Here is a 26,061-nt window from a genome sequence, read left to right as displayed (position 1 = left end):
GAAAAGCGCTTGCATGGCATTCCCATTCGTGGAGATCGTGCACCCGCTTTGTGGAGTTGGCCGCAAAGGAAAATGGAAGCGGGTTTTACACCCGCAGTTAAATGCATTTTCCTGCTAAAATAATCTTGCGTAATGGTTGGCAATCGCGTGAATAGTATTAAAGAAATGCAATTAGTTTATTCTTATTTGTACAACTAAATAAAATCCTGAAGAGCTTTACAAACACCATACAAAATAAAATAGTATCTTACATTTTCCACTATTCAAATTTACCGCCAACCAGTCTCAGCTGTTTGCTGGCGGCATTGCCAGTCGCAACTTTAACAACAGTGTGGCAGCACTTTTTACTCCCCCTGCGTGGCAACACTACACAAAACTGTTATTATCAGTCGTCGTCTGTTAAGCGAGTTGTGCTGTTATGCTGCCGGGCAAACAACACCAATACTATGGAATTCGCACCACCAACACAACAAAAGACGCCAACGCCAGCGCCGCTGCTGGCAGTGAAAGCTTTGGACCAAGCGCCGCTTCGGCATTGCAACTTCAGCTTCAGGTTCAGTCGCTGTTCATTTTCTAACGGTAACGGGTTCGCTGCGCGCCGTTCGTCCAAGCGTGTCCAAAGCTTGCGTCGCCGTCACCGTCGCGTCGTCGCTTTGAGTGTGCTACACAAACAATAATAATAAAAAAAAGCGATAGACAAAATAATAATAGATGCTAATTGGCTGCCATTGTTATTGTTGCGACTGTTGTTATATCGATCATATTAAATGCTGACCAAGCCCAATAAATACAGCTAAAAAGTTTGGCCTTTCGCAATTCCAGCGAATTCGGCGAGTGTAATCAAATAAATATAAAAATTAAAAGCAAAAATCCTTAGTACACTCACACGCACACACAAATACAGCGTGTGTGTTGTGATTGTGTGCGTGTGTGTATAGAAATGCTTCAGTGCAGCAAGTTTTAGCGCATGCGTCGACGTCGTCAACCAAAAAAGTCGCTGCCAACTTTTGCATTAATTGTATTTTTCGACGAGCCAAAAAAAAGCAACATTTGCAATTACAACAACAACAAACACTGAGACCTGAGACGGTATGTAATTAGATGCAAACATATACACATATTCGTATAAAAGTGAACACGTTATGTTTATTAATTTACAAACATTTTTGTTGGCTGTAAGCTTGACGCTCGCTTGCCGACGACGCCTCTGCCGCTGCTGCTGCTGCTGCTGCGTCGATGTCATCAGAGCCGTTTGTTTGGATTGTCCCCCATACCAATACCCACCCACGGGCACGCACACAAACACACCATTCGTACTCACACAACAGATACACACAGACACGCACACACACACACACACATTCACGCAACCAGTCAAACGAGCCGCATTCGTCGTACTCGCACCCCCCCCTTCACTACTTCTGCAACCCAGCAAACAATACTCCACTTCCACCCGCACATTTACTACGCGCGCTTGTCGAAAGCTTTTTCCAGTTGTGCTCTGCGGCGTCGGCTACCATTAGCGTAAGCTTTTTCTTTCATTCAAGTTGTTGGGAGCATCGCCGCCGCTGTCGTCGTCGACGCCGCAGTCGTCGCAGTCGACGTCGTTATGTTGCGTGAAAGTTAATTCCGTTTACTATCGGCATTCATCAACATCATCAGCGGTGTTGGCGTTGCCACTTTGCCATCATCACCCACCTCATCCCCGGTCTCACCCCCCTGCACAATGGCCTGTCCTTTCTCCCCTCGCCCTCCCCCAACCACTCACTGAGCGTCTTGCCGGCTTTTGTGTTAAGCATTTAAGTCATAATTGACATGCATTTGGCGATATGTGTTGACAGATAACTATAATTCCTTTGCTCTTTGCCGAGGCTTTCAAGCAGCTTTGCCATTTTTGCGCCCTCAAAAGCTAAAAAAAAAGAACTACGATGATTATTTTAATGGCTCTCAACATTAAGTCCATAATGAAGGTGCAGATGCTAGCTCTAGCTCATGGAATTAAAATTCTTGTGCTCGCAATAAAAGATTGTGAGGATTTCATGGAAGTTATGGCTGCTATTTATCATACTTGTACATCTAAATAATCTGAACGCGATTAGCGTTTAAGTATTCTAAATGGAAATCGATTAATCTGTCTCAATTGAAAGTACTTATTTCATAAAGGCGTAGAAAATGAGAATTCTAGAAGTAAATATTCTATTGATTAACTATATTATGAATTAATTAGACTTTCGTGTTGAGTATCAGCTTTTAATAATGACGAATAATGGGAATTGGAATAAATAGTATCTTGATTAAATATATTCTGGATTAAGTTCGAACTTCTGAAATAAAGATAAAAAAAAGGAATTAAAAAATAAATAATCAATTCATCAAATATCTTATGGATTAGTTGATAATCTTGATGAGTTTCAACATGTCAAATGAAGATTAATTAATCTGACTTAAATAAGTTTTTTTTTTAAATGAATGAATTGTCTACGGAATACATTTCTGACGAATTAGTTCGATCGAAAATCTTTAATAATAGTATAGACATAAATATTCTTTAGATTATACATCATTTGGATTAGTTAATTGTTTATTATTTTTAGGGAAAGTACTTAATAAGAACATATTCAATGGGAACTCTAACAAAAAATATTCTGTAAATCAAATATCTTTTGAATAATTCAAGTTACTATTAATCGATTAATCATTGTCCATTTTCTCATTTAACATTTTTTAAAAAGACTTTGTTTACTAATATAATTTTGATACATTTACTTAGCAGAAACTGAATTTTCAATGACTTACATTTAGTATTCCACTATTAATTATTATAAATGATTAATTCAGTTATGCGTAATACTCAGAAATGATTAAATATTAAATGGTATTTATATTTCCCACGCTTCTGTTAATCATTGTAATTAAATGAATTATTTAATCATTGCAAATAGAAAATCAAAGCAATTGAGATATGTAAATACACATTATCGTCAATGACTTTGTGCTGCTTGAAAAACCACAGACAACATGTTCAATTAATTCAGGACAAAAGCGATTAATATTCTAGGTGTTGACTGTGCAAATTCAATAATTTGTTTTTATAATTTAATTGAGAGCCGACATAATAGATTGTTAATGCACTAATCCCCTTGTAATATCCAGTCTTGGCTATTATGTATGTGTATTCGAAAAACTCGGGCTTTTTATTTTATCACAAAAACAAAACAAAACAGAAACAGCAAAAGCAAAAGCAAAGCTCTTGCTCTCTAAAAGCATTTGCAATTCTGAGGTCACTTTCAAATTCAGCGTGTAAATTACATTTGAAAGGACATAATCCGCTTTTTGGCTTAGCATTTTGTGCGAGACAAAAAACCCAAATTGCGATGCTCCCCGCCTCCCTCCTATGCCTCTTCTCTGTCGCCCCCAACTTAATCAGAGCGACGTGCAATTACTTGCATTAGGGAATGAAAATGGCAATGGAAATAGGAATGGGAATGAGAATGCTGAATGCGAATGCGAACTTTGTGCTCATTCTCAACGTTCAGTTGGCTCTTGTGCTTACTACTTCTTCTCCTGTGTGTGTGTGTGTGTGTGTGTGTGTGTGTGTGTGTGTGTCCTGACTGCCGCCAACTTCTGCTGGCAGCATCCCGTGTTCTTGCACCTTTTGTCATCATGCCTTTCAGCAGCTCAACGAAGCGAAGCACGAAGCACAGTACACCAGAGTGAGAGACAGAGATATCGCACTTAAATTGCACTTAATGAAGCTGCATCATCACATTTTGCATTTCATCCTCGTCTCAGTCTCAGTCTCATCGTTTCATCGTCTCAGCCTCGTCCTCTCTCTCAAGTACGTGAGCTGATTCTTGACTTTTGTGTGAAACAATGGCAGAAGCAGCCACTTGCATTCAGCAGACAAATGAGTGGAAATTATGCCAAGACACTGGCAATTAATAAGTGGAAAAGGCGACGGCCACCATGGCTGCCACCTGCCCAACTGCCACATGCCGCATGCCGCATGCCTCACCTGGCCAAAGCACTGGGCTGCCATCATAAAGATTACAAACGCCCCCGGAGACGCACAGCCGCCTGCCTCATTTGGCACATTTGCCTGATTTGCATTCAAGCATTTGTTGCACAGCCCAAAGAGTAGAGAGAGACGGAGAGAGGAGGTGGCTTCTAGACTAAGGGGAGTATTTCGCCAACGGGACTCCACATAATAATCCCCCGAACATAGCCGAGTCCACACAATCAGCACTTGGTAATTGTTATGGGGAGCCAGAACGTGAGAGAGTGAGAGGAAGAGAGCGAGGAAGAGAGAGAATCTCATTCCCAATCCAAGCGAATGTGCAACTAATATACATAAACAGACACGCAAGCTGTACGCTGGAATTAAGCAGAGACCAAAATACACACACACTCCACACCTAAACACACGTAGAACACACACACACACACACCTCCGCACTCACGTACACGACAATCAATATAAACGCATTTTCATAATTAATCAATGCTGAATAATTTGTGAGGCCGCGTCAGCCAAAGCCAAAGCCAAAGGCTCTCAGCTTGGTTTGTTGACATAGGCTGTGTATGCGTGTGTGTGTGTGTGTGGCATTAGGTGTGCGAGCGTGTCAATGTGTGTGCGTGAGAGTGTGTGTGTTAATAAGCAAATCTCAGAGGTTTGCTTTTGGCTTTTATCGGTCGCAGCGGCGGCTTTGTGGTTACCCACATAACATATCAATATGAAAACACACGAACGGATTTTCCAGTGGGTGGACGTGCCAATAGCAACAACTATAACAACAACAACAACAAGTGTAACAACAACAACCACAACAACTAACAACAAACAGAATTACAATAACAAGAGCTCTGTTTAGACTAGCAAAGTGAATACATTTTTGTTCAAATTCTGCTATAAATTGAATTTACTCTATAAACATAAATAAGCATATTCATAATTCCCAAAAGATTTATGATACTGTTGGCTGCCTTGTCAAACCCTTATCACGACTGCTCAACATTATTATGAATTATTGGCTTCCAAATTGCTCAACTGATTTCCAACTGAACATTTAACCGATTTTTGACATAAATTCAATACAAATATCGCATTATTTCGAAATTTATGTTTTATAGATATGAATTTAGTCTTCGTTTTTCTGCTGTAGATGCAAAAAAAAACTTTTTCGATGACAAATTTTAAAATATTTGTATAAATAAATTTGGTTAGAGAAGAGATGAAATCGTTTTAAATATAATACTTAATTTAAGCTCACAAAATACACACAATTTTTTAATTTATGTATATTAGATTATTTTTTTTACTGAACAATGAATTTATGTGTTGAATGAAAAAGAAATATTTTCATAAACATATTTTGTTAGAAATTAAATGGATTCGTTTTAAATATAATGGTTAACTTCAGCTCACAAGATGACATAATTTTTAATTTTGTGTTATTTATATTTTTGTTTAATTGTAGTTTTTGCCTTATGTTCATCCAACAGTTTTAAATGAAAAGTTTTGCGAAACTTTAAGAAAAATATTCATATGTATTAATTTTTTTTTAAATTTAGAGTTGTTTTTAATGCAGTTTTTGCTGAATGTTTTAAATGAAAAGTTAAGTCAAACTTTATTTAAAAGTTTATATTACAAAAGTGTGTATTATTGAAATTTATGTTGTTTTTAATGGCAAATGCATTTATTTGTTTATTTATTTGAATGCAAAATGTTGTGCAAACATATTTATAAAACAAATTTTAATTAGAAAAGACATAAAATCCTTTAAAAAGGAATGGGTAACTTGTTGACATAATCAAAATTATAGAATGTGCAGTTAATTCTCCAAATGTTCAGGAAATAATGCTAATTATGATTTGGCAAACAAACTAGTTGTGAAATGGTTTCCACAAAGATTAAAATACAATCATAAAATATAAAAAAATAAACACTAAATGTAAGACAAGTCGTAACTTGCCTAACGTAGCTAACTTTGTAAATTCAGCACACAAAAAACAACATAATTAAAATGTATTCAAGATAAACATTTCCATGTAACTGGTGTGAACAAGGCTTACATTTTAGATTGACTTTCAGTGAGCTGGCATTGGCAAAAACAAGCAAAAACCGCAACTAAATGACTAAAGCATCATCTCAACTAAATTTTCCGACTGTTCGCACAATACACACACAAACACACAAAGAGAGTGAGAGAGAGAGTGTGTGTGTGTGTGTCTGCGCATTATGTGTATTTAAAGATCATTAGTGTACAATTTGTTGCACGTATAGGTTTAATATACATATCGATTTCCACCAGTTGAGCGGTCTTTGAGCTTAACAACGTCGACGCCAAACGCGGCATTGTTAAGAATGATTAAGAGGCTCACCGCACGGATTGCCGGCGAATGGGAGATGGTGTTGGAGTTGAAGTTGCTGTTGGAGAACTTGCAATCGCACTCTCTCTTTTATTAAATGCCCCCTGGCAGCGGCAACATTGGCTTGTGGCAAGTAGCTGCTGGCAGCTGCCAGGCGATGTCAAGGCCATATGCGTTTAACTGTGTGTGTTTGGCGTATCTATATGTAATTATCGAAATATAATGTGACACGGGTTATACTTATATATACAGTATATAATATTATATATGAACGACCTGCAGCATAAGAGTACGTTAGCAGAGCACTTTGCCTTTTCCTTCTCGTTCTTGTCTATGGCGCACTCAACTCCCTCGTTGGCAACTATTAAACGCATTTAATTGACGCTGGCAGTTTGCTGGATAAAAACAAAAATTTCATTTACCGAGCACATCTGCTGTGTGTCTGCTTTCTGCCTTTTTCCAAAAATTCAATTCGCATTGCCTCTGTTTTTCTTTAAGCAATCAAAATCACGTTTTATCGGTGAAATTAAATTATTCTTTTTTATTTTTTATTTTTGTTAATCTAACAGAATGCGTTGAGTGCACGAATTCGGCTACACATCAAATATATATGCATGTTTATTGCTTTTTTTTTTAACAATTTGTATATTTACCACTAAAGTTTAGATACTTCACAAGTATTTAATAATAAATACGATTTTTTATTGCAAAAAGTTTGTGGTTTGCCATTTGCAGACAGCAAACGATAATTTAATATATTTGCAACTGCAGTTTAGATGGCTTCAAAATATTTAAAATAAATGTGAATTTTTATTCCAAAAGTCTGTGGTTTGGCATTGACAGACAGCAATGTTAATCTAATCTATTTTGAGAAATTTCGATATTTGCAAGTGAAGTTTATATGGCTTGAAAATAAAAATGAGAATTTTTATTTAGGATGTGTCGTTTGCGTTTTCTACAACAGAATAAAATGGTGCTTTAATATATTTTCAACTGAAGTTTAGATGAGTCAAAAATATTCAACAAAATTTGGGAATTTTATTCAAGATGTGTGACAGACTAAAGTGAGAATTTAATATGTTTGTAGTTGAAGTTTACATGACTCAAAAACATGGAAAAAATTGCAATTTTTATTTAAAATTTTTGGTTTGGTTTTTAAGAATTTATTTATGTGGAACTCAAGCTTTGAAGATTAAAAATTCTTGAAAAAAAATGACAATTTTCATTTAAAAACTTAGTTCATATAGAAAAGCTTTTTATATTTCACTTTAATATATTTTTTCTTGTTTCTCTCTCCCTAGAAGAAAAACTTATTATTAATTTGTTCTAAAACAGAATTTTGTACAAATATTTTGCTGAAATTCTTTGTACTTACATTTAGCAAAGTTTAACATTTTTATATTCTATCCAATCCCTTAGCTGACCTACATAGAGTCAAAGCAAACAAGCAGTTTTTTGTTAGCAGAACTCATTGTTTGACCCTATTTCAATTGTTGAGAAGAAAATGTTATATACTTGCTTGATTTTCCACCTGTATAAGCGCTTAGTGCGATACTATCTAAATATATTATGTGACATTTTGTGTTTTTTATTTAACTTACTAACTGTGTATATGTGTAGGAGTGTGAGTGTGTGTGTGTGTGTTACAAGCGAGTGCACAAAGTCAATTGAACCGTTTTGTCGAGGGAAAAAAGATTACGAATGAAAGTCGGAGGGAAGAAAAACATTTGCCAAGGTTGGCAACAAATTAATGGTAGCAAACGTGGCAGGCGTGGGAGTACATGTTGTTGCTTGCCACATGCAGACATGACTGTAATGAAGCGGCACCCACACACTCAAACAGCCACATATACATGCATATATACACACATACTTATACAGATGGCGCTGGGGTAAATTCCGCGAGTGCTCGCGGCTGAAGCTGAAGCTGCAAAGGAGCAACCCATAAATATTTTTCGAAATAAATTCTCGTTTACAAATTATGATTTTATGACTTTTTGATGGCGCAGCCACAAAACTCCCTCACACACACACATATACATACGCCTACACACACACACATTGGTATAGATATACAGAGAGACAGAGAAAAAGACAGAAAGAGAGAGAGACAGATTGGGGAACAAAGTGTCGAGGCAAATGCTGCAAGGCAAACGCTTGCGTATTTATTTATTGCCGCCTCACGCCCTCTGCGTTATATCAATACAAAAACTCTCGCACTCACATTTGCACATTTTAAATTAAAAAAAAACCCACACACACACACAAGTGAGTAAAATTGGCACAAAAAACAAAGCTGGCCAAAAAGAAAAACTTTAAAGCACAAAATAATAAAAACAAAAACCAAATAAAAGTTATTTCTGAAAAGCGCGCATAAAAATTTCGAGTTGAATGCAACTTGCATGTGTGCGCTTGTCTCTGTCTCTCTCTGTGTGTGTGTGTGTGTGTGTGCGAGTTTACTGCTGTTGCTGCTGCAACAGCAACAGCAGCTGCTGCCATTTCCCAGGCATTTTCCCGATTCGGTTTTTTTTTCTCATTCACTTTTTCGTTGCCTACTTTTCGGGGAGCCGCATAATTTATGACCGCCTAGCATTAAATTAGCCAAAGCGCAGCATGAAAAATGGCTCCGCAGACGGCAGGCGACGTCCAACGTCCGGCGTCCAGCGCTTATTAGGCACCTACAAAAATAAGCGAACGAGTAAAAAAAATACACAGAGTAAATGTATAGCGAACCCTACCGCCAATTGCCAGGATGGCACCCGCGGCGTGTGACGTTGAAGTTGTTGAGCATGGGAAGAACACACACAAACACACACACACACATACACACACTCATGCATTCATAGTCTTCGTCGCTCCCCCGAGCTATTAATATTACGGTTTGATTTTGAATTGTTGCACGAACTTCGTCTAATTAGTCACAACGCGCTAGCAGCTTGGATGGATGGATGGATAACTGGCTAGCTGCCAGGCATAAAGTGGCATCAGTGCCAGCCAGCGAGGGCTGTCCATAAAAAACTGCTTGTAATAGTGTGCTTTATACAAATGTTGGCAAATTTCTTTAATTGTAATTTATCGGAAGTAAGGAATAACAAAAAGCTATTAGTCAATGCAATATTTTTGGTTAGCAAGTTAAGTTTAGAAATACCAGTTTTTTTTAGATTTACCAACTATTCATTTAAAACTTTAAATGTGCATTATAGGTTTAGCTATTAATTATAGTAATTATAAAAATACAAAAAGCGATGAAAACTTTAAGATCAACTCCATTTTGATAAGCTTTTTTTCAACAATCCTTTTCAAACATGCCCAAAAGTATGCTATGCAATTTTTCACTTCTTTTATTTTACAAATTGTCTAAGTGAATACGTATACGTATAAAAGTTTATAAGAATCTTAAACATTAATCTTCACTATTTCAAAGAATGTTCACATAAGACGTTCTGCTTTTAAAATGTATTAAGATTTTTATCTCTTACTGAACGATCTGAAATAAAAAGATCTTACATTAGCATTATTCATGTAAAGGAACTTGCATGTTCAAAACACACACAACAAAAATATCATATTCATTAACTCTTTTGAAAATTTAAGTCAGTCAGTCAAAAATCAGATTAATAGATTCTAGGTTTTAACTAAAAATGATGAACTTGTTATTCTTTCATTCATACATTAACTATTTTCAACACATATATTTCTGAAAATGGCTAATTTCTAATATGATCGATTGATGCTATGTTTTTACTACAAAAAGTATTTTCAATACTTATGTTGTCAAAGAAAAAATTTCAAATTTGATTCAAAATTGCCGTGCTCTTACAACATAAACTCTTTTCTGGCATTCATAAAATATTTTCAATATTTTTTTTAGAATAGAATTTTCATAGATGCTATGTTTTAACTTCATCATCTTATCAGAAATTCATTCATTAAATATTTTCAATAATTACAAATCCAAATGAATAGATACCATGCTTTTAGTTACTCCTCAAGTAAACCTCTCGGAGCACATGAATGCCATGTCTCTTTAGCAGTAGCTGTCGACATATGAATTCATGTGTGTGTGTGTGTTGTGCTGTTACTGTTGCTATTTGTTTGTGTTTACTTACAATTATGAGTGTGTTGTCATCTTCGTCGGCGTCGTCTTCAGCTGCCTCATCCACATTCAAGTCCACGTCAGCGTCAGCGTCGTCGTCATCGTCTCAAGCATTCGCACACTTGGCGCTTTTCACAAAACTTTTTGCTATCCTTACTTGAAGGCTTGGGGCTGTGGCTGTGGCAGTGGCAGTGACAGAGGCAGAGAAGTGTATGCAGCATTGCAATAATAATTACAAATGTTGCACAATAAATTGCAAAGTAAACAGACTCAACGCTCTCTGGCAACGTTGTGGATGTGGCAGGGCCAGAAACGAAGACCGACTGCAGTGGCAAAATTACTTCCTGCTCAAGCGTCAGCGGAAATGTGCATACAAATGCCAGACACACACACACACACATGCGAAGCACACACACACACACTCACTCGGAGAGTGGAAGTAAAGTTGACTGCTTGCCGTAGCAGAGGAGTGATGGGGGAAGGGTAGAGGGGTTACACAGGGGAACAGTCACTTGTCAAAAACAAAATCAGACAAAAACTCCCCTCGCGGCAGCGACAAGATGCGTAATTGCAGCTCCTGCTCCTGCTTCTGCTCCTGGCTTCTGTTGACGACTGTTGCGCTCCTTCTGACTGAATGCGAATGTGAATGCGAATGCGAATACGAATCCGATGGATGCACAGGATGCGCACAATTCGCTGCATTTGCATTCTTGTTGCTATTCCAATTGCTCTCCTTATTGCTGTTGTTGTTCTTGTTGCTGTTATCATCTTGCGCTTCTTCTTGCTCTTCATATTGCGTCGTGGAATGCAATAAATCTTGCCCAGCAAAACAATGACAAATGTTGTGACTGTCCTGTCCAAATTTGTGGTTTTGCCCCCTGCGGACACTTCATTTGATATCCGCTGTTAACCCCAAATATGTTTCCTATCTCTGTCTATCTTTCTCTCCCCCTTCTCTCTACCACACCCGAATGAATATTTTGCAGATTTGCCGCACCGGAAATTGAGGTGTTTATGGCCAACAGAAGCCACAGTCAGGTGACTTGGGAAGTCTCCGGAGAGCAGAGTGCAGCAACTTGAGGCTTAGCTTGATATTGGGGAGAACGCAGCACAAAGCTCAACTCGATGTTTTCCCCAAAGAAATCGCAGCTTACTTGAGTTTTAGTCGTCAAGAATGTGAACTATCAGCTGCACGGTTTGCGAGCAATATTTCAGAATTAATAAGAAACTGTTCTGCTTCACAAGTTGAGTGCAATTGAACTGATTTAAGTGTGCAATCAATTTTAAATTTCAATTTTAAATTCTTCAACAGTGATTTTAATACGAGAAACAATGAGTCGTGTAGTGTACAAGTTTTTTTTTAGCATTCTAATCTTATAAAACTACTACAAAAATCTTTATATTGCAAGCTATAATAATGTAATTTATTATTGCAAAGAAAATGGTGCTTCAAAATGTTCAGATAGTGTTATTTTTACTAATTTTGTGTCATCCCTAAACAAACAAACAAAAATAAAGTTTTCGTGTGAACGAACTGAATAATGCTTATCTTCTTTCACAGTTCGTTTTTATTCAATTTATTTTAGATTCCTAGTTCAATTCTCGTCAGTTATTCACATTTAATCTTGGTGCTTACTCATTTCATTGAACTTGTTTTCTGGCTCGTAGTTTTCCTTACTAGTTTCGATATATCGTTGCAGCAAAGCCACATATCAATAAGGTTATGCCTTAACAAAAAATATATTACACTTTCAAAAGGTTTGGATATGATGTAAAAATAAAAAATGTTGATTTTATTTGTGTTATTAAAACTGTATAAAGTAAATGCTTGAATCTACACTTTCTTTAATTAAAAATCAAACGAAAACAGAATACAACTGAACGCTGTGTAATAATACTGAGCGATATAGGGAATAAAATCCAAGGAACAAAAAGCACGCTATAGTTCACTGTTCATTGGAATGAACTAACTAATTCAGTGTGATATATTAGATAAGGTATATATAAATACTATTTGGACTTAAAGTGCAGGGCTTCCTATAGGTCTAAAGTACAAACCATTTGATTTATTGTCAGCTTTAAGTCAATTCAAGTTTGCATTGTTGTCATAGATATCTTAAAGTAGTTATGATAATTATTTAATTTTAGTGTACTTAAGGTATTTTAGTATAATTGTTGTATCCAAATGTTCAATTTCTTAAACGTCGTCTTATTTCAGCTGGCGCTGGCGTTGCAATGTAGATCACACCGTGTGGCAAACACTGTAAGCTAGCGACATGGTGGAATCATCGAGTTTGGGGCGCACGCCGCCAGCGGCACAGCAGCCCATACCACAGCAACATTCGCCGTCGCCGTCGGGAATGCGTTGTGGCAATCTGGAGACGCGTGTGCGCGGCTCCTGGTATCGTGTGATGGTCACACTTGAAACGGACTTTCTGGCCATCAGTCTGGACGAGTCTTGCGAGTCCTCGCAGCACTCTGGCGATGGGCAGTCGACCACATTGAACGGCACACTTGGGTAAGCATCGATAGCATCGAGTAGATAAATGTTAAATTATTGGAATCGTATTTTTGCAGAAGCAATCACAGTGGCGGCGGTGGTGCTGGACAGAATGGCACGCTGCCCAGCTCGGCATCGTTGCAGGGCATGGTTGTGCAGGACACGGAGCTGGATGGCACGGGTTCGGGCAGCGGAACGGGGGGATCGGCAGCGGGGGCGGGCACGAGTAACAACGACAACGGGGAGCTGTGCCTGAACAACAATAACAATGCGGATGGCGTGGGGCTGGACATGTGCGATGTACCTGATCATGTGGCCAATCAGAAGCGACATGTGCGCATCATCAAGTCGGACAACAACGGACTGGGCATCTCGATAAAGGGCGGACGCGAGAATCGCATGCCCATCCTCATCTCGAAGATATTCCGTGGCATGGCCGCCGATCAGGCCAAAGGACTCTATGTGGGCGACGCCATACTCACGGTCAATGGCGAAGAGCTCCGTGATGCCACCCACGATGAGGCAGTGCGTGCGCTGAAGCGTGCCGGTCGAGTGGTGGATTTGGAAGGTAAGTACCAACCTAAACACCCAACCCTATCAACTCATGTGTATGCTTTCTAGTCCTGTCAAATGCTGACATTGTTGTTTGGCCCCAAAAAAAGAAATTGAGATAGAGAAAAAATAAGAGATAACGTGTGCAAGAGTGCGAGAGTGAGAGCGAGAGCGGGAGTGCTTAAAAAGTGCCATTGAGAGAGTCAAACTAACAAGCAAACTATGTGCACAACTATGCACTGCAAGAAAATATTGCAAAATAAAAGTACACATAAAAAGTTTCACAAAATTTTGAATTGCAGCATTTTATAAAAGCTTATATTTTTTCAACATGATTATAAAGCACATTTTTAGGTTGGCTAAAAGAGCAAACAAATTTAATTTGAGAGTTTCTAGAGAAATCTAAAAATATTTAAATAATAAAAATACTTACTTTTGAAAATATGGTTGAATTTTAACTAGACTTGCAATCTTAATAGAATTCTTGAATTTTCGAAGTAGGAATATTACTATTTATTTGTATTATTATTCAATACTTTACAAATATGCTTAGATTGTTTTTTTTTTTTAACATTTTAACATATCTTAAAAAATTTGGCATAATATAATCAGTTATACTTAAATCTGAATTGTATGTTAAGATGACGTTTTAAGCTTTCTTAAAAACATTTACGTAGTCTTAGATTTTGAGTCTTTTATCTTAACTGAGCGATCTTCCGCTTTAAGTCAATTAAAGTGGTCTTATCAATGATGGAGTTCAGAGTTAAACATACTGTAGGATAAGTATATAAAACAATAACTATTCTCTATAATGAACTAAAATAATTAAATATAAATTGTGATCTTATTACAGGATTGTTTTCTTAATTGTTAAATGTTTGTTCTTAATGAACACAATTTTTGACAGAAGCACCGAAACTTTTTATTCTGGATGAATAGCACATAAAACGAAAACGATTCTTTAAATTTCAAAAATAATAGTAAAATACAATAACACAACTAAATATAAACTATAATTTTGAAAGCATTTTTTTTGCTGGATTTTTCTCTCTGTGCATTTCTTTTGACCCAAGAAACGAAACTTAATAACGTGCACAGCACGAAGTTAACGCAAATTATAATTTTGCCAGTTTGACTTTAAAACTTTGTCAGTTTTTTGTTGCAGTGCAGCTGATGCAGTGCATACGTGGGATGTGGGATTAGTCAGCACAACATGCGAGTTACTGTCCGCTGTCGCTTTGTTGCTTTTGTTGCTGCTGCTGCAGCTGTGTACTGTTATAAATCCCCCGCACACTGTGCCGAGCCCCTCTCCCACCCCTCTTTTGCTGTCAATGCACCCCACCTCTTTTTGCCTGTTGACTCTTAGCTGTTGACTGCTGTTAGTTGCGTTTGGTTTTGTTGGTCGCTCGCTCGCTCTTCGTTCGTTCGTCGGTTCGTTGGCTCGTTTTGTTGGGTGGGTTGGCTGGCTGGTTGCTTGGTTTGTTTGTTTGCCTTGGCTCGGCTTGGCAATGAGTAATGAGAAAAGTTTTCCTTCCATTTGATCAAATGGCCCCAAAATACATAGTAGTCAGCCACCAGTGCCGAGTGGGCGTGGCATTCCACTTGCCACTTGCCACTTGCGAATTGAAATGAATGCTACGCACTACATTTTCATACGGCAAAGCAAACGTAGACTCGGTGCCAAATGCCAATATATACATATATACATATATATAGGATAATAACATGCCCGAATGCGAAACGAAGATGCTCTACTAATTACTTGGCTAAATACGCAAGTTGTTTGTGGAATTTTCATACCGAAAAGCAGAAAAACTCGCATCAGCAACGTTAATCGAAATGAAGCGATCCTCGGGCCTCGGGCTCTTATTATGTCAAAGTGAGCCAAGCTATAAAAGAGCTTTGCCTTTTTTCGGTAGTTTGCCATAAGCAGCAATTAGATGATTGAGCTAGACTGGCAAATGGATTTGGGGGAAGTTTAAAGCAAACAATACGCAATGAAGCATTGAGCACAATTTTGCTAAAACAACACAGAGGACTTGTGTATGTATGTGCGTGTGTGTGTGGCAAACACGCACTTCAGTTTGACTTTGATGCAAGTCAATTCCATTTCCGGACAACAGCTGACGAAGCTCACGAGAATCGAGACTCGAGACTGAGACGATGAACAAACAACAAACAAGGACTTATAGGCTATCAGCAAATATTTATTATCCATTGTCGATTTGTCAGCTGGGGTCAGTTGATTTTGATTCCGAACTTAGTTCCGACGACGCAGACGCAGACGTTCGCTGCGACGTTGCTTGGGCCGCTCAACGGCAAGAATTAGACGTCCGAATTGACCGCCGGCTGCGTTAATGGGCAACAGTATCAGGCGACCGCTGGCCAAACCATCGAGGGCTGCCTCGCTCAGCTCCTGTTCCGCCTCCTCGACCAGTTCCACCTGTGATTCATCCACCTCCAGTTCGTTGTCGGGCTCCTCCAGCTCGGGTGCTCCATAGCTGCGTGCAGGTGTGTTTGGTGCTCCATAAGTGTTGGCTGGCGTTGTGGCCGCAGCGAGAGGGGGCAACTCGGCGTCATTGCTGACGCCGCTTAGCGGCGCCTCGGCTTGGTCAGGCAGGGCAGGCAGATCAGCAACAGGCTGCTGCTCAATAGCAGGGCCATCAATGGCAACAGCGGCAAAATCCTCCACAGCCTCGCGTGTGGGTGGCTGAAACTCCTGTGACGGCGCCTGGGCAACCACCTCGATGGTATCCTCGGGATTCACTTCGGAGTCGGTTTCGGGTGCGCCATAAGTGTTGGCCGGCGTGCGTGCATTTATCTCAATTTCCGTTTGCTGTTCCTCTTGCTCCTCCTCTTCAACTGTGGTCGTGGTGCTTTGGGCATCTGTGCTGGCGAATTCCTCCACCTCAACCTCAACATCGCTGCTTGAGGTGGCTGCGGCTGGCGTCGTTGTGGTGGCCAATGGCTCCTCCAACTTAGGCTGTCGCTCGCTGGGCAAATCGAAGGGGATTTTGGGACGGAAACCAGCTGCCGGATATGGTGTGCTTGCTGCCACCAATTCCACTTGTCGCTGGCTCTTTATTGACTGCCTTGAATGCTTGCGCAGGGGTGTTGCCGTTACGATGGTGGCGGCCAGCATTAGGCTGATCAGGATTAGTCCAGTGAATGACTGCATGTTGCTGCTGCTTGCTAAACGGTATATGACTGGCTGCTGTGGGTGCACTTGCTTTTATATCGTCGTTGAATTGAAGTTGCGTTCGAGTTGAGTGCGGATTCTACATCAGAATTCAGTAACGGTCGCAAGGTCGCCTGTATTATGTAGTTTTTCGGCTATGATAACGATAACTCTTCGGGGCAATGCAAATGGGACACGAGTCGCAATATTCGCGCAATTTAAAAACGTATCGATGGCCCATCAAATGAGCCATCAAGCTCAATGTTAACGCCGCTTTAATATGATACAACCTCACGGCGACAATATTCAACCTCAGCTCCGCACACTCCCACGCCCCTGAAGGCACATCAAACGTCGACGTCGACGTCGATATCCACGTCCACGTCCGTTTCCATTGCCCATGCTATCGCTAGCTTCGTCGTCATCGTCAACGTGCCTCGCATTTCGATGCGTGCACCTCGCACACATGCCGCTCCTCTCGCCCCCCTCCCTCACTCGCCATTCGTTGGTCGACAGCTCCATCGCTGATCCATTTCGCCAAAAAGTTTTGTCAGCTACCGCCCCCGTTCCGCCCCGCCCACAAAAATTAAGAGCACATAAATTCCGAGCAACTAACTAAGCCACCGCTCAACGCATATTGAATGCCCTAACTGGCTGTAAGCTAAAAAGGGTTACGACTCACACGAATATCCTAAAGCTAGTCTCATTTTCACAGCGACATTCTTAACTTTCTCCTTGAGCATTTCATTTTGCGAAATGAGTTACAAACTGAATACTCTCTGACATTGTTCACATCATGTATTTAATGTTATTTTGCTTTTATATTATTTCATAAGGTATTTCTTCTTGATTATGCTTAGGAATAGCATACAAGAAAATAATTAATTTATTTCTATAAAGAAATTACATTATTTAGATCATATAATTAATGTTATTTTACTTTTATATTTAAGCTAAATTATTCGTTTTTATATGCGATTTATTTTCAATTAAGTATTTAAAAAATATAGTTTATGTCCATCAACAAAATTACATTATTTAATTTATACATTAATCTGATTTTGCTTTTAATTTCTAATAAATTATTCGTTTTCCTTATTTTTGAACATGTATAGAAATAGCATAAAAGACAATGAAATATAAAGAAATTTGTTTCACATTGAGTGAAAGACTTGGCCAAATAAAATGCTAAATCGAGTCAATTATTAAATTCCAATAAAAATAAAAAATATCTTAAAGAAAATAATGCAGATGAAAATTCAGCTTCACTTCCTTAAATAAAGAACTTTAGCTTATTATGCAAAGCTCAAAAATGTAGACGAAATTTAAAATTCAGTTCGCATTTCTTAACAGACTTTACCCTTAAAAATAATAAGTATTTGTTGGGCTAAATTATGCAAATTTCAATTGGTATATCAAATGGACAAATAAAGACTTTAGAAAACATGTCTTTAGAAAAAGTTTACCACTTTAATTATTGATGATCTAAAGTTGGCTTAAACAAATGTTGAAATAAAGTTGAGCAACTTGCTTTACTTAGTAAAAATACCTTTGTAAGGCTAGAGTATATGAAATTAGCCTTTTGTGTTGATTTGATTATGCATTTTAGGAGGCTTTCATAATTTCAATGGGGGACTGGGCATTAAATGAAATTGGCCCAGATCTATAAGCACGTAAAGTGGCCCAAGCAGGCATTAGCATTAACCCACACACAATGACAGTTGGCAATTGCAATTGCTAAGGTCTTTTTTGGGGCCATGCGAATGGACTGAGCTGTGACTGAGACTTAGACTGCGAATGAGAATGAGAATGGAAATGGGAATGGATTAGGCTGCAAGCTGTACGCTGTAAGCTGTAAGCATGACCCGTGCCTGTTGGCATCTTCGGCTCGAACTTCAATTTACAACTTGGTCCAAGTTGTTTGCCAGACTTGGTTGCCATCGTCGTCTTTAGCCATGCTCATTGTAATTTAAATAAGCTACCCCCGGCCCGTATAGCAACGATTCCAGCGGCGCGAAGCGGGAGCTGGCCAACTTTTGCCAACCGTCCAGTTGCACAAATTCCAGCAAAACTCGCTCCGAACTGCCAAATGTCAACGCCAGATTTCATCGCCCAGGCAAAAGGCGTCGACAACAGTTGGCTACACAGCTTCGCTTCAGTTCCTTCCCGTTGTCCCCCCTCTGTCACCGTAATGTAATGCCTTGCTTTGCCTTGCCTTGGCATTCTTTACCCTCTGCCTACTAAAAGTCCATTAGCAATGGTTTTTACAGCTTGGCATACTTTTGTGGGCAGGCAGTCGACACTCACACACACACACCGACACACTCACATACACACATCCGCCCGCATCTGTACGCTGCCCCCTCTGACCACTCGCCTTCGTCTCTCTGGCAACGCAGCGCGTGAGATTTTACTCTAAAAACTTTGTGCAAAGTTTTAACGCACGATTTGCGAGTGAGAACCGCCCGCACTTGATATCATATTTGTGCGCCCACGGACACGCCCACTTTGGCTGCCTTACGGCGTGATTTATGCGGGCGTACTTCGCTTCCCTTGCCAAAAGGTGTAAAAAACTTACTTCTCTCCCCCATTTCCCTCTGCGCCACACACCTGTGTAATCTTTGGCCAGACTTTGTCTGCTAAATGCTCAACTCGTATAAGCTGCATTTAGCACTTAGATAGACGGACATGGATAATTGATTTTAATTAAACTTTTGCAGTATGCTATAAATTTCGTTGTTTATATTTCTTATTTATTTCAAATATGTACATTGAAGGTAAATTTATTTTATTTATATGTTTGTATGTTTGCTATACATTTTGTAATTTATATTTGTTATTTATCTACCAAACTATTGTGAAATATATATTAATTCAAGTTATTTATTCATTTTCATTTTAAGCATTGACATTGATTTGAATTATGTGAAGTCGAGCTACACGTTTTTCATTCCATTTAATCTTTGTTGTTATGTTTATTGTGTATACATACAATATATTAATTTCTATTGTACATATTAAATTTTATGTCTAATATTTATTAACCAAACTCTTATTATTTATTTACCAAATATTTATAATTTATAGTACTTTAATTTATACGTTCATTTTCATGATAAATATTATTGTGTGTATAAAATATACATTGATAATTGATTTGTATTAAACTTTTCATACCTTATTAACTTGTCATTGCTTAAATGAATTATTTAGTTACCAAACTATTGTAAAATTCATATAAATTTAAGTTATTCATTAATTTCCATCTTAAGCATTAACATTTAATTTATTTGTCTAAAGTTAAGCGTTAAAGTGTTTTATAGCAAGATTCATGTGAAGCAGCACATTTAACATATTTACTTTTAATAAGACAACAAATTGCTCTTCATTTAATTAATGAATATTTAGCATATTTATGTAAACAGTTGCTTGGTTATTAATTTGCACGAACACACAAAGGCAAATTAACTTTAGAAGAGTTGAGTTGCCCCTTTGTGCAAAGGTGACTCTCACATATCAAGTATACGCACATAATGTGAAATTTTAATTAAATTAAGGATTGCATTTAGTTTATTGTTAATTGCGAGCAATATGTGCAGAATGCCGTTAAGAGAAATATTGTTTTTATTTTTCCGTGTGTTTCTTGCAGTATTTGCCAGAGTTTCAATCAAAAGTTGAGAACTTAAAAGGTCATGTGAGTTGAGTTTGCTTTAATATACTGGGCTCATATAAAATATATATTGTATACGAAATGTAATATATATGCACATATCTGAGTGTGTGTTTGTTATATAACTATAACAGTTTACATTTGGCTTACAGCATTTATGGTTTGTTATTGTTGTTTGTTTATTTTCAGTTGTTGTTTTATTTCTCATTTTTGTTATTCTTCTTTTCTGGAATTGCAACTTTATTTACACTGAAATGCAAAAATTTGCACAACTTATTACAGTTGTTATTGTTGTTTCTAAACTTTTGCGTTGCGTTTAGGTTTTGTTTGCTTTTTAGTGCACTCCAAGCTTACCAAATCTCCACCCGCTGCCGTCTCCCACACTTCTAAATGCTGCTGCTCGGCTGCCCAGTTCTCAACAGCGCCTGACGCTATGCTACATTTTTTTTGTAGCTTACTTGCTTGTTTGTTTGCTAGTTGTCGGTTGCATATTTCTGTATGTAAATGTTTACTGAGTTTCCAGCTTCAAGCTAAGGCAATGGCAACGGCAACGGCAACGACAACGAACAACGACGACAACGTCCACTTGGCAACCCGTTTGCTACACGTAAATGCCAAGCAATTAGTGCGGCAATGTGGCCAAGAAGCAGGCGAAGCTGGGAGTTTGAAGTCTGTCAGACAATTATGGCGGCGGCTCGGGAGCCGTCTGCACTAATTAGTTGGTCTAAACACACGAATTGAGTCGCATAAAACGACCCAAACCCTCGGCCAACAGTTGGCATTAAGTGTGAAAATTGAATTTTCAAATCACTCGAACGACAACAACAACAACAACGACAGCGACAAAATCCTCATAGTCCACGTCGTCGTCAACGGAAATGCAAATGTGCAAATGTTGTGGGCGGAACGGGGTCCGGTGCCCAGATAGACGGTGTATACTGTACGCATATACATACATACATATACATACATATCTGCCACAAGCCACCTGCCATCAGCATTTGCATAGAGGCTGCACAGTGGTGCACAATCCATTGAAAATGTCTTAGCAATATGAAAAGTCGAAATTTATATTACAGAAATTGAAGATATTATCTTAATTTTGTAATTTTTACAAAAACTGTTTTTTATTAACACGAAAATGTATTTTAAAATATCAGCTATAATCCTCTTCTTATACAATTAATGTCGAAGTCAATAACAATACAAAAGACGCATATAAAAAGCAAAAGAAAAACCCAGATTCATTAAAGATTGAATGTTAATTTAAATATTCTAAAAATCATGTGCACTTTAAAGTTATGTTCATTTTGAAATTAAATTCGAAATGCAAAACAAAACATTAATACATTATTTTAAACGATTGACTGATGATTTAAAAATTTGTTTAAAGACAGTCCAAATTGTATTGCGTTGTATGCGTTGGATTCTGTATTGAGTTGGATTCTGACGTAAAGTAGAAGATCAACTTACTAAACTGCATTCAATAAAAGACTCTTCCATAATTCTGTATTTGTCTAAACTTACATCTTTACCAAGCAAAGCAAAATTTTCAATTTGTTTTTGGGGTAGCTAAAGAAACATTGTAATTTTGCGTGCTTAAGCTTAATAGAAAAGAAGCTTGACAACTTTCTGTTAACACGCGTACCACAGTGCGTATGTGTGCTTGCAAATCGAATAAAAATGGAGCGGAAACTCTAATGAATTTATGCCGCAACGTTTGTGTTTGACGCTGATGCCGTTGAGAGCGAACTGATTGAATGCTGTGTGTCTGGCTGGGAGTATGTGTGTGAGTGGTTGATGTGTCACCACATCCTGTGCAGAGCCTCACAGGTGACGCCATGGGGCAGGGAGGCAGTCGGCAGGCAGGCAGACAGACTAGCAACGACCACAACCCCAACATCCTTTTTGGCATGCATATTCATGTGCCTCAATATTGATGTCTGTCTTCTGGCTTCTTCTATTTGCAGTTAAATTCCTGCGCGAAGTAACGCCCTACTTTCGCAAGGCGAGCATCATTTCCGAGGTGGGATGGGAGCTGCAGCGAGCGTTCCTCTGCCCACTGGGTCCGGGTGCGCCAACATCGCCGCCAGCTCCGACGCCCAAGACAACGCCGCGTGCCGATACGCGCTACATTCCGCTGCAGCTGACGCATCTGGCGCGCAATCTAAAGTACATCGATCCGGGTAAGTTTCTTCCTCACCCCCGATGCTCCCTAACACAATAATAGTGGATAGTGTGAATTGTAATCGAACAATCGCTTTGCAGAGAATCGCTGCCTGGAGCTGCATTCGCCGGATGGCGTGCACTCGTGCATTCTCCGTGCGGCCGACTCCGCCGAGGCGCTCGTCTGGTTCAATGCGCTCCACTCGGCCATGGGCAGCAGCACGCAGCGCGCTTTGGTCGAGGCCAATCGTGCGTTGGTGAATCTCATCGGTGAGCTCAAGCACATTGGTTGGCTGAGCAAGCGTCTGAATGGAGGCGGTGGCGGTAGTTCTGGCAGCGCTGGTGGTGGTGGCGGCAGCGGTGCCGCCAGCGGTGGCAGCGGCACATCCAATAGCGGGGGTGTTGCCGGCGAAGTGGTAAGTGGGAAGTTTACAATGAGAAGCACATTTGACTAATCGCTGTGAATGATTTGTCTTTAGCCAAGCGGCCGATCCAGCTCGGAGAGTTCTGATGAGACCGACAAATGGTTGCCCATCTTTGTGGCGGTGACCGAGCGCGAGTTTCGCATATACGAGAGTGCTCCTTGGTCCGTGGAGGCTTGGAGTCGACCCTTGGAGAGCTATGCGCTGGCCACCACACGTTTGGCGGGCGCCGGCAATAATTCCTCATTGAATGTAAGTACATTATACTGTCGATAAATTGTATAACTAATAAAGTGAATCAAAGCAAAAATTTGAAAAATGGTATTATTTTGTAAATATACCATGTAAATATACCTAAACATTCTAAAATATACTTTTTTTTGTTATTTTTGTTATTGTGCTAAACAAGTGGTATTATCAATTCATTCTAAATATATGTATACCATTTAATTCAAAATATTTCAAACAAGTGGTATTAATTTAAAATATACCATTTCATTCGAAATATACTAAACAATTGGTATCATCTATCAAATATGCCTAATAAATATATCAATAAATTCAAAAATATACGGAAGGGCTTATATACCATTTCATTCAAAATATACTAAACAAGTGGTATTATTTATCAAATATATCTAATAAATATACCAAGACATTCTAAAATACACTTGCTTAGACCATTTCATTTCAAATATACCGTAGATAACATAATATAATAAACACGTACTAAATATACCAAATAAATATATCCAAAGTATACGAAAGGGCTTATATACCACTTCATTCAAAATATACAATAATGTACAAAACATACCATAGTATAAACCAATGCAATTAAGCTACGCCAACTTAAGCCGGTTTTTGCCACATCAAATTATTTCTTAAAATACTTCTAAGATTTTATCTGACCGCAAACAAATTTTGAACGTACATCACTTTTTTTTGGATACTCGTACAAGTAATTAGCTTAATAAATAACGTAGTTATTATCTATAGTATATAATATGTTCTCAAATATTTACAGGGCCAGCAAACGACAGTGTTTTGTGTGCGCTGCGGCACAGCCCGGGGAGTGCTTGTGTATTGGCTGCGATCGGAGACGCATCGGGATATGGCTGCGTGGGCGCGAGCATTGGTTCAGGGCTCCCATCAGGCGGTCAATTTGCAGCGAGAGTTCTCGTTTCGTTGCCTGTACCAGGGCAGGCAGTGTCAATTGGTTGTGCACATAAATCGCGGCTTCTTTCTATACGATTGCGGTGGCTTTGCCTCATCCACGCCCACAGCGGCGGTGGCCAACAAAACGCAGCTCTGGCAATTTGCGTTCGATAAGCTGAAGGGTTCGGCGGACGATGGCAATCGCATGCTGTATTTGGATTTTGGCGACGATGGCGAAATCGTAAGTCAAACAGCATACATCTACTGCATCGATACCTGAATTCAACCTTCTTTTATTGCAGGAACTAGACATGGAGTGCTGTCCAAAGCCAGTTGTGTTTGTGGTTCACAATTGCCTCTCGGCGAAGGTGCACAACATTGCCTAGACTGAGGCAGAAGCTGCTTAGCTGGGTGTAAAATCTCTCAGAACAGCCACAGAACTTGAACAATTATGTATTAGCAACTTTGTTTTGATTATATTATGATTATTTTTAAAGTGTTTTTGTTTTTTTGTAATATTTTCACTTTATTTTGTGTTTAATTATTTAATTGATGATATTAATCAGCACATTTATTTAATTATTTTGTAAATTACTTGTTTATCAGTTATGTTTGTAAGTGATTTTAACATCACATTTTTGAGCTACCATATCGTTAGGATCTGGCAAATGCCGAGTGAGCATTACGTGCTTCCCCTTGGCTATGGGCTATTTGTAAGTTTAGCAAAAAGAAACAAAAGTAGAATCTTTTTGAGTGCGAGTATGAGGAAGAAAATAACTAAAACAAAATAATATTGAAATAACAACAGAAAAGCACAAACCAAAACAATTTTTATATTGTAAGTAGAAGTAAATTCATTTTATACGTGCAGACGAAAAAGAATTAGAGCAAAAAGAATACCATCTAATATGATCTAAAATTAAAATTTATATCGAAATCGAATATCTACAAAATAACTAAAATTTACATCTAAATCCAAATCTGATATCTACATTGAATACACGTTGAACAATAATTATCGTAATTGTACTTAACTAATTGTATCTTGTATCTAAACGAAGCACACATATCTCTCGATGTATTAGGCCCCTCTACCCATATACATATATACATATAAATACATACATACATATATCGAATATCAAAATCAAATCCATCATGCCATACCAAGTATATACAAAATAATACCTAGCAAAAATCCAAGAATAAGACAAATAACAAAAGATACGCATCTATGTATTTTCTTGCCATTTCGCAACTTCCCCACAACATTCTATTTGTACAACATCGATCGATCATATGCAATTATTATACAAACAAAACTAACGTACATAACAAACATGAAATATTCATTTTATGAAATTAGAAATTTCGTTAAAAACAACAAAACAAAATTAAAACCAAAACATAAATTCAAACGAAAACGAAAAACAAAAAATCAACCAAGAAAATCAACATAAAATCATAAACTTAAGACGTATAATATTTTTAACGTAAGTAGTGTTGAATCTTCGATAATAAACTTATATATAATAATATAAATAAAACATAAAACGTGTGTTTTTTAATGGGAATGTTAATTGGGGAAAATTGGATTTATAATCATGAATGGCAAACGTTATTCTTAGCAGCGTTTTCTTTTTTTTATTAATAGAAAATATATAAATAAAAGATATCAAGTAGTGAAATTCCATATAAAATTATTTTAACTATTTCGATTTATGGAAAATGGCGAATAAGATTCTTATAAAATCATTCAAATTTAATTTGAAACTTGCTCATATTATGAATGTGACAAACATCGTTGGAAATTATATAGACCACTGTAGGCTTTAGCTTAAAATTCATTTTTACGTTGCCATCCCATCTAGAATATTCAGGAAGACAGTTAGCTTAACAGGAACTGGCTTAGTTTGCCATGCAACTTTGATGTTGAATGGCTTAAACAGA

At 38.2% G+C, this 26,061-nt stretch overlaps 2 protein-coding genes across 3 annotated transcripts; one reads left to right on the top strand and one right to left on the bottom strand.

Annotated features, from left to right (window-relative positions):
- The first annotated feature begins 554 nt into the window (after nt 1–554).
- LOC117570022 (beta-1-syntrophin) lies at nt 555–25,513 on the top strand. Of its 2 annotated transcripts, none has more exons than XM_034251439.2 (8): nt 555–1,089; nt 12,684–12,983; nt 13,043–13,533; nt 22,336–22,551; nt 22,634–22,947; nt 23,011–23,205; nt 23,981–24,352; nt 24,414–25,513. In XM_034251439.2, exons 2-8 carry the CDS (start codon nt 12,742–12,744, stop codon nt 24,495–24,497), a joined length of 1,914 nt encoding a protein of 637 aa, XP_034107330.1. In that variant the 5' UTR covers nt 555–1,089; nt 12,684–12,741; the 3' UTR covers nt 24,498–25,513. The 2 variants fall into 2 exon arrangements, with proteins under 2 accessions (XP_034107330.1, XP_051859713.1); XM_052003753.1 differs by lacking the exon at nt 555–1,089 and adding an exon at nt 12,605–12,623.
- LOC117571127 (uncharacterized) lies at nt 15,619–16,709 on the bottom strand. Its single transcript, XM_034253128.2, has one exon. The coding sequence runs from the start codon at nt 16,693–16,695 to the stop codon at nt 15,778–15,780; it is 918 nt and encodes a 305-aa protein (XP_034109019.1). The 5' UTR covers nt 16,696–16,709; the 3' UTR covers nt 15,619–15,777.
- Nucleotides 25,514–26,061: the final 548 nt, after the last annotated feature.

Source organism: Drosophila albomicans, chromosome 3 (genome assembly GCF_009650485.2).
Source record: "Drosophila albomicans strain 15112-1751.03 chromosome 3, ASM965048v2, whole genome shotgun sequence".
In the NCBI taxonomy this organism is placed as follows: Eukaryota; Metazoa; Arthropoda; class Insecta; order Diptera; family Drosophilidae; genus Drosophila; species Drosophila albomicans.
This window is presented reverse-complemented; position numbering and strand designations above follow the sequence as displayed.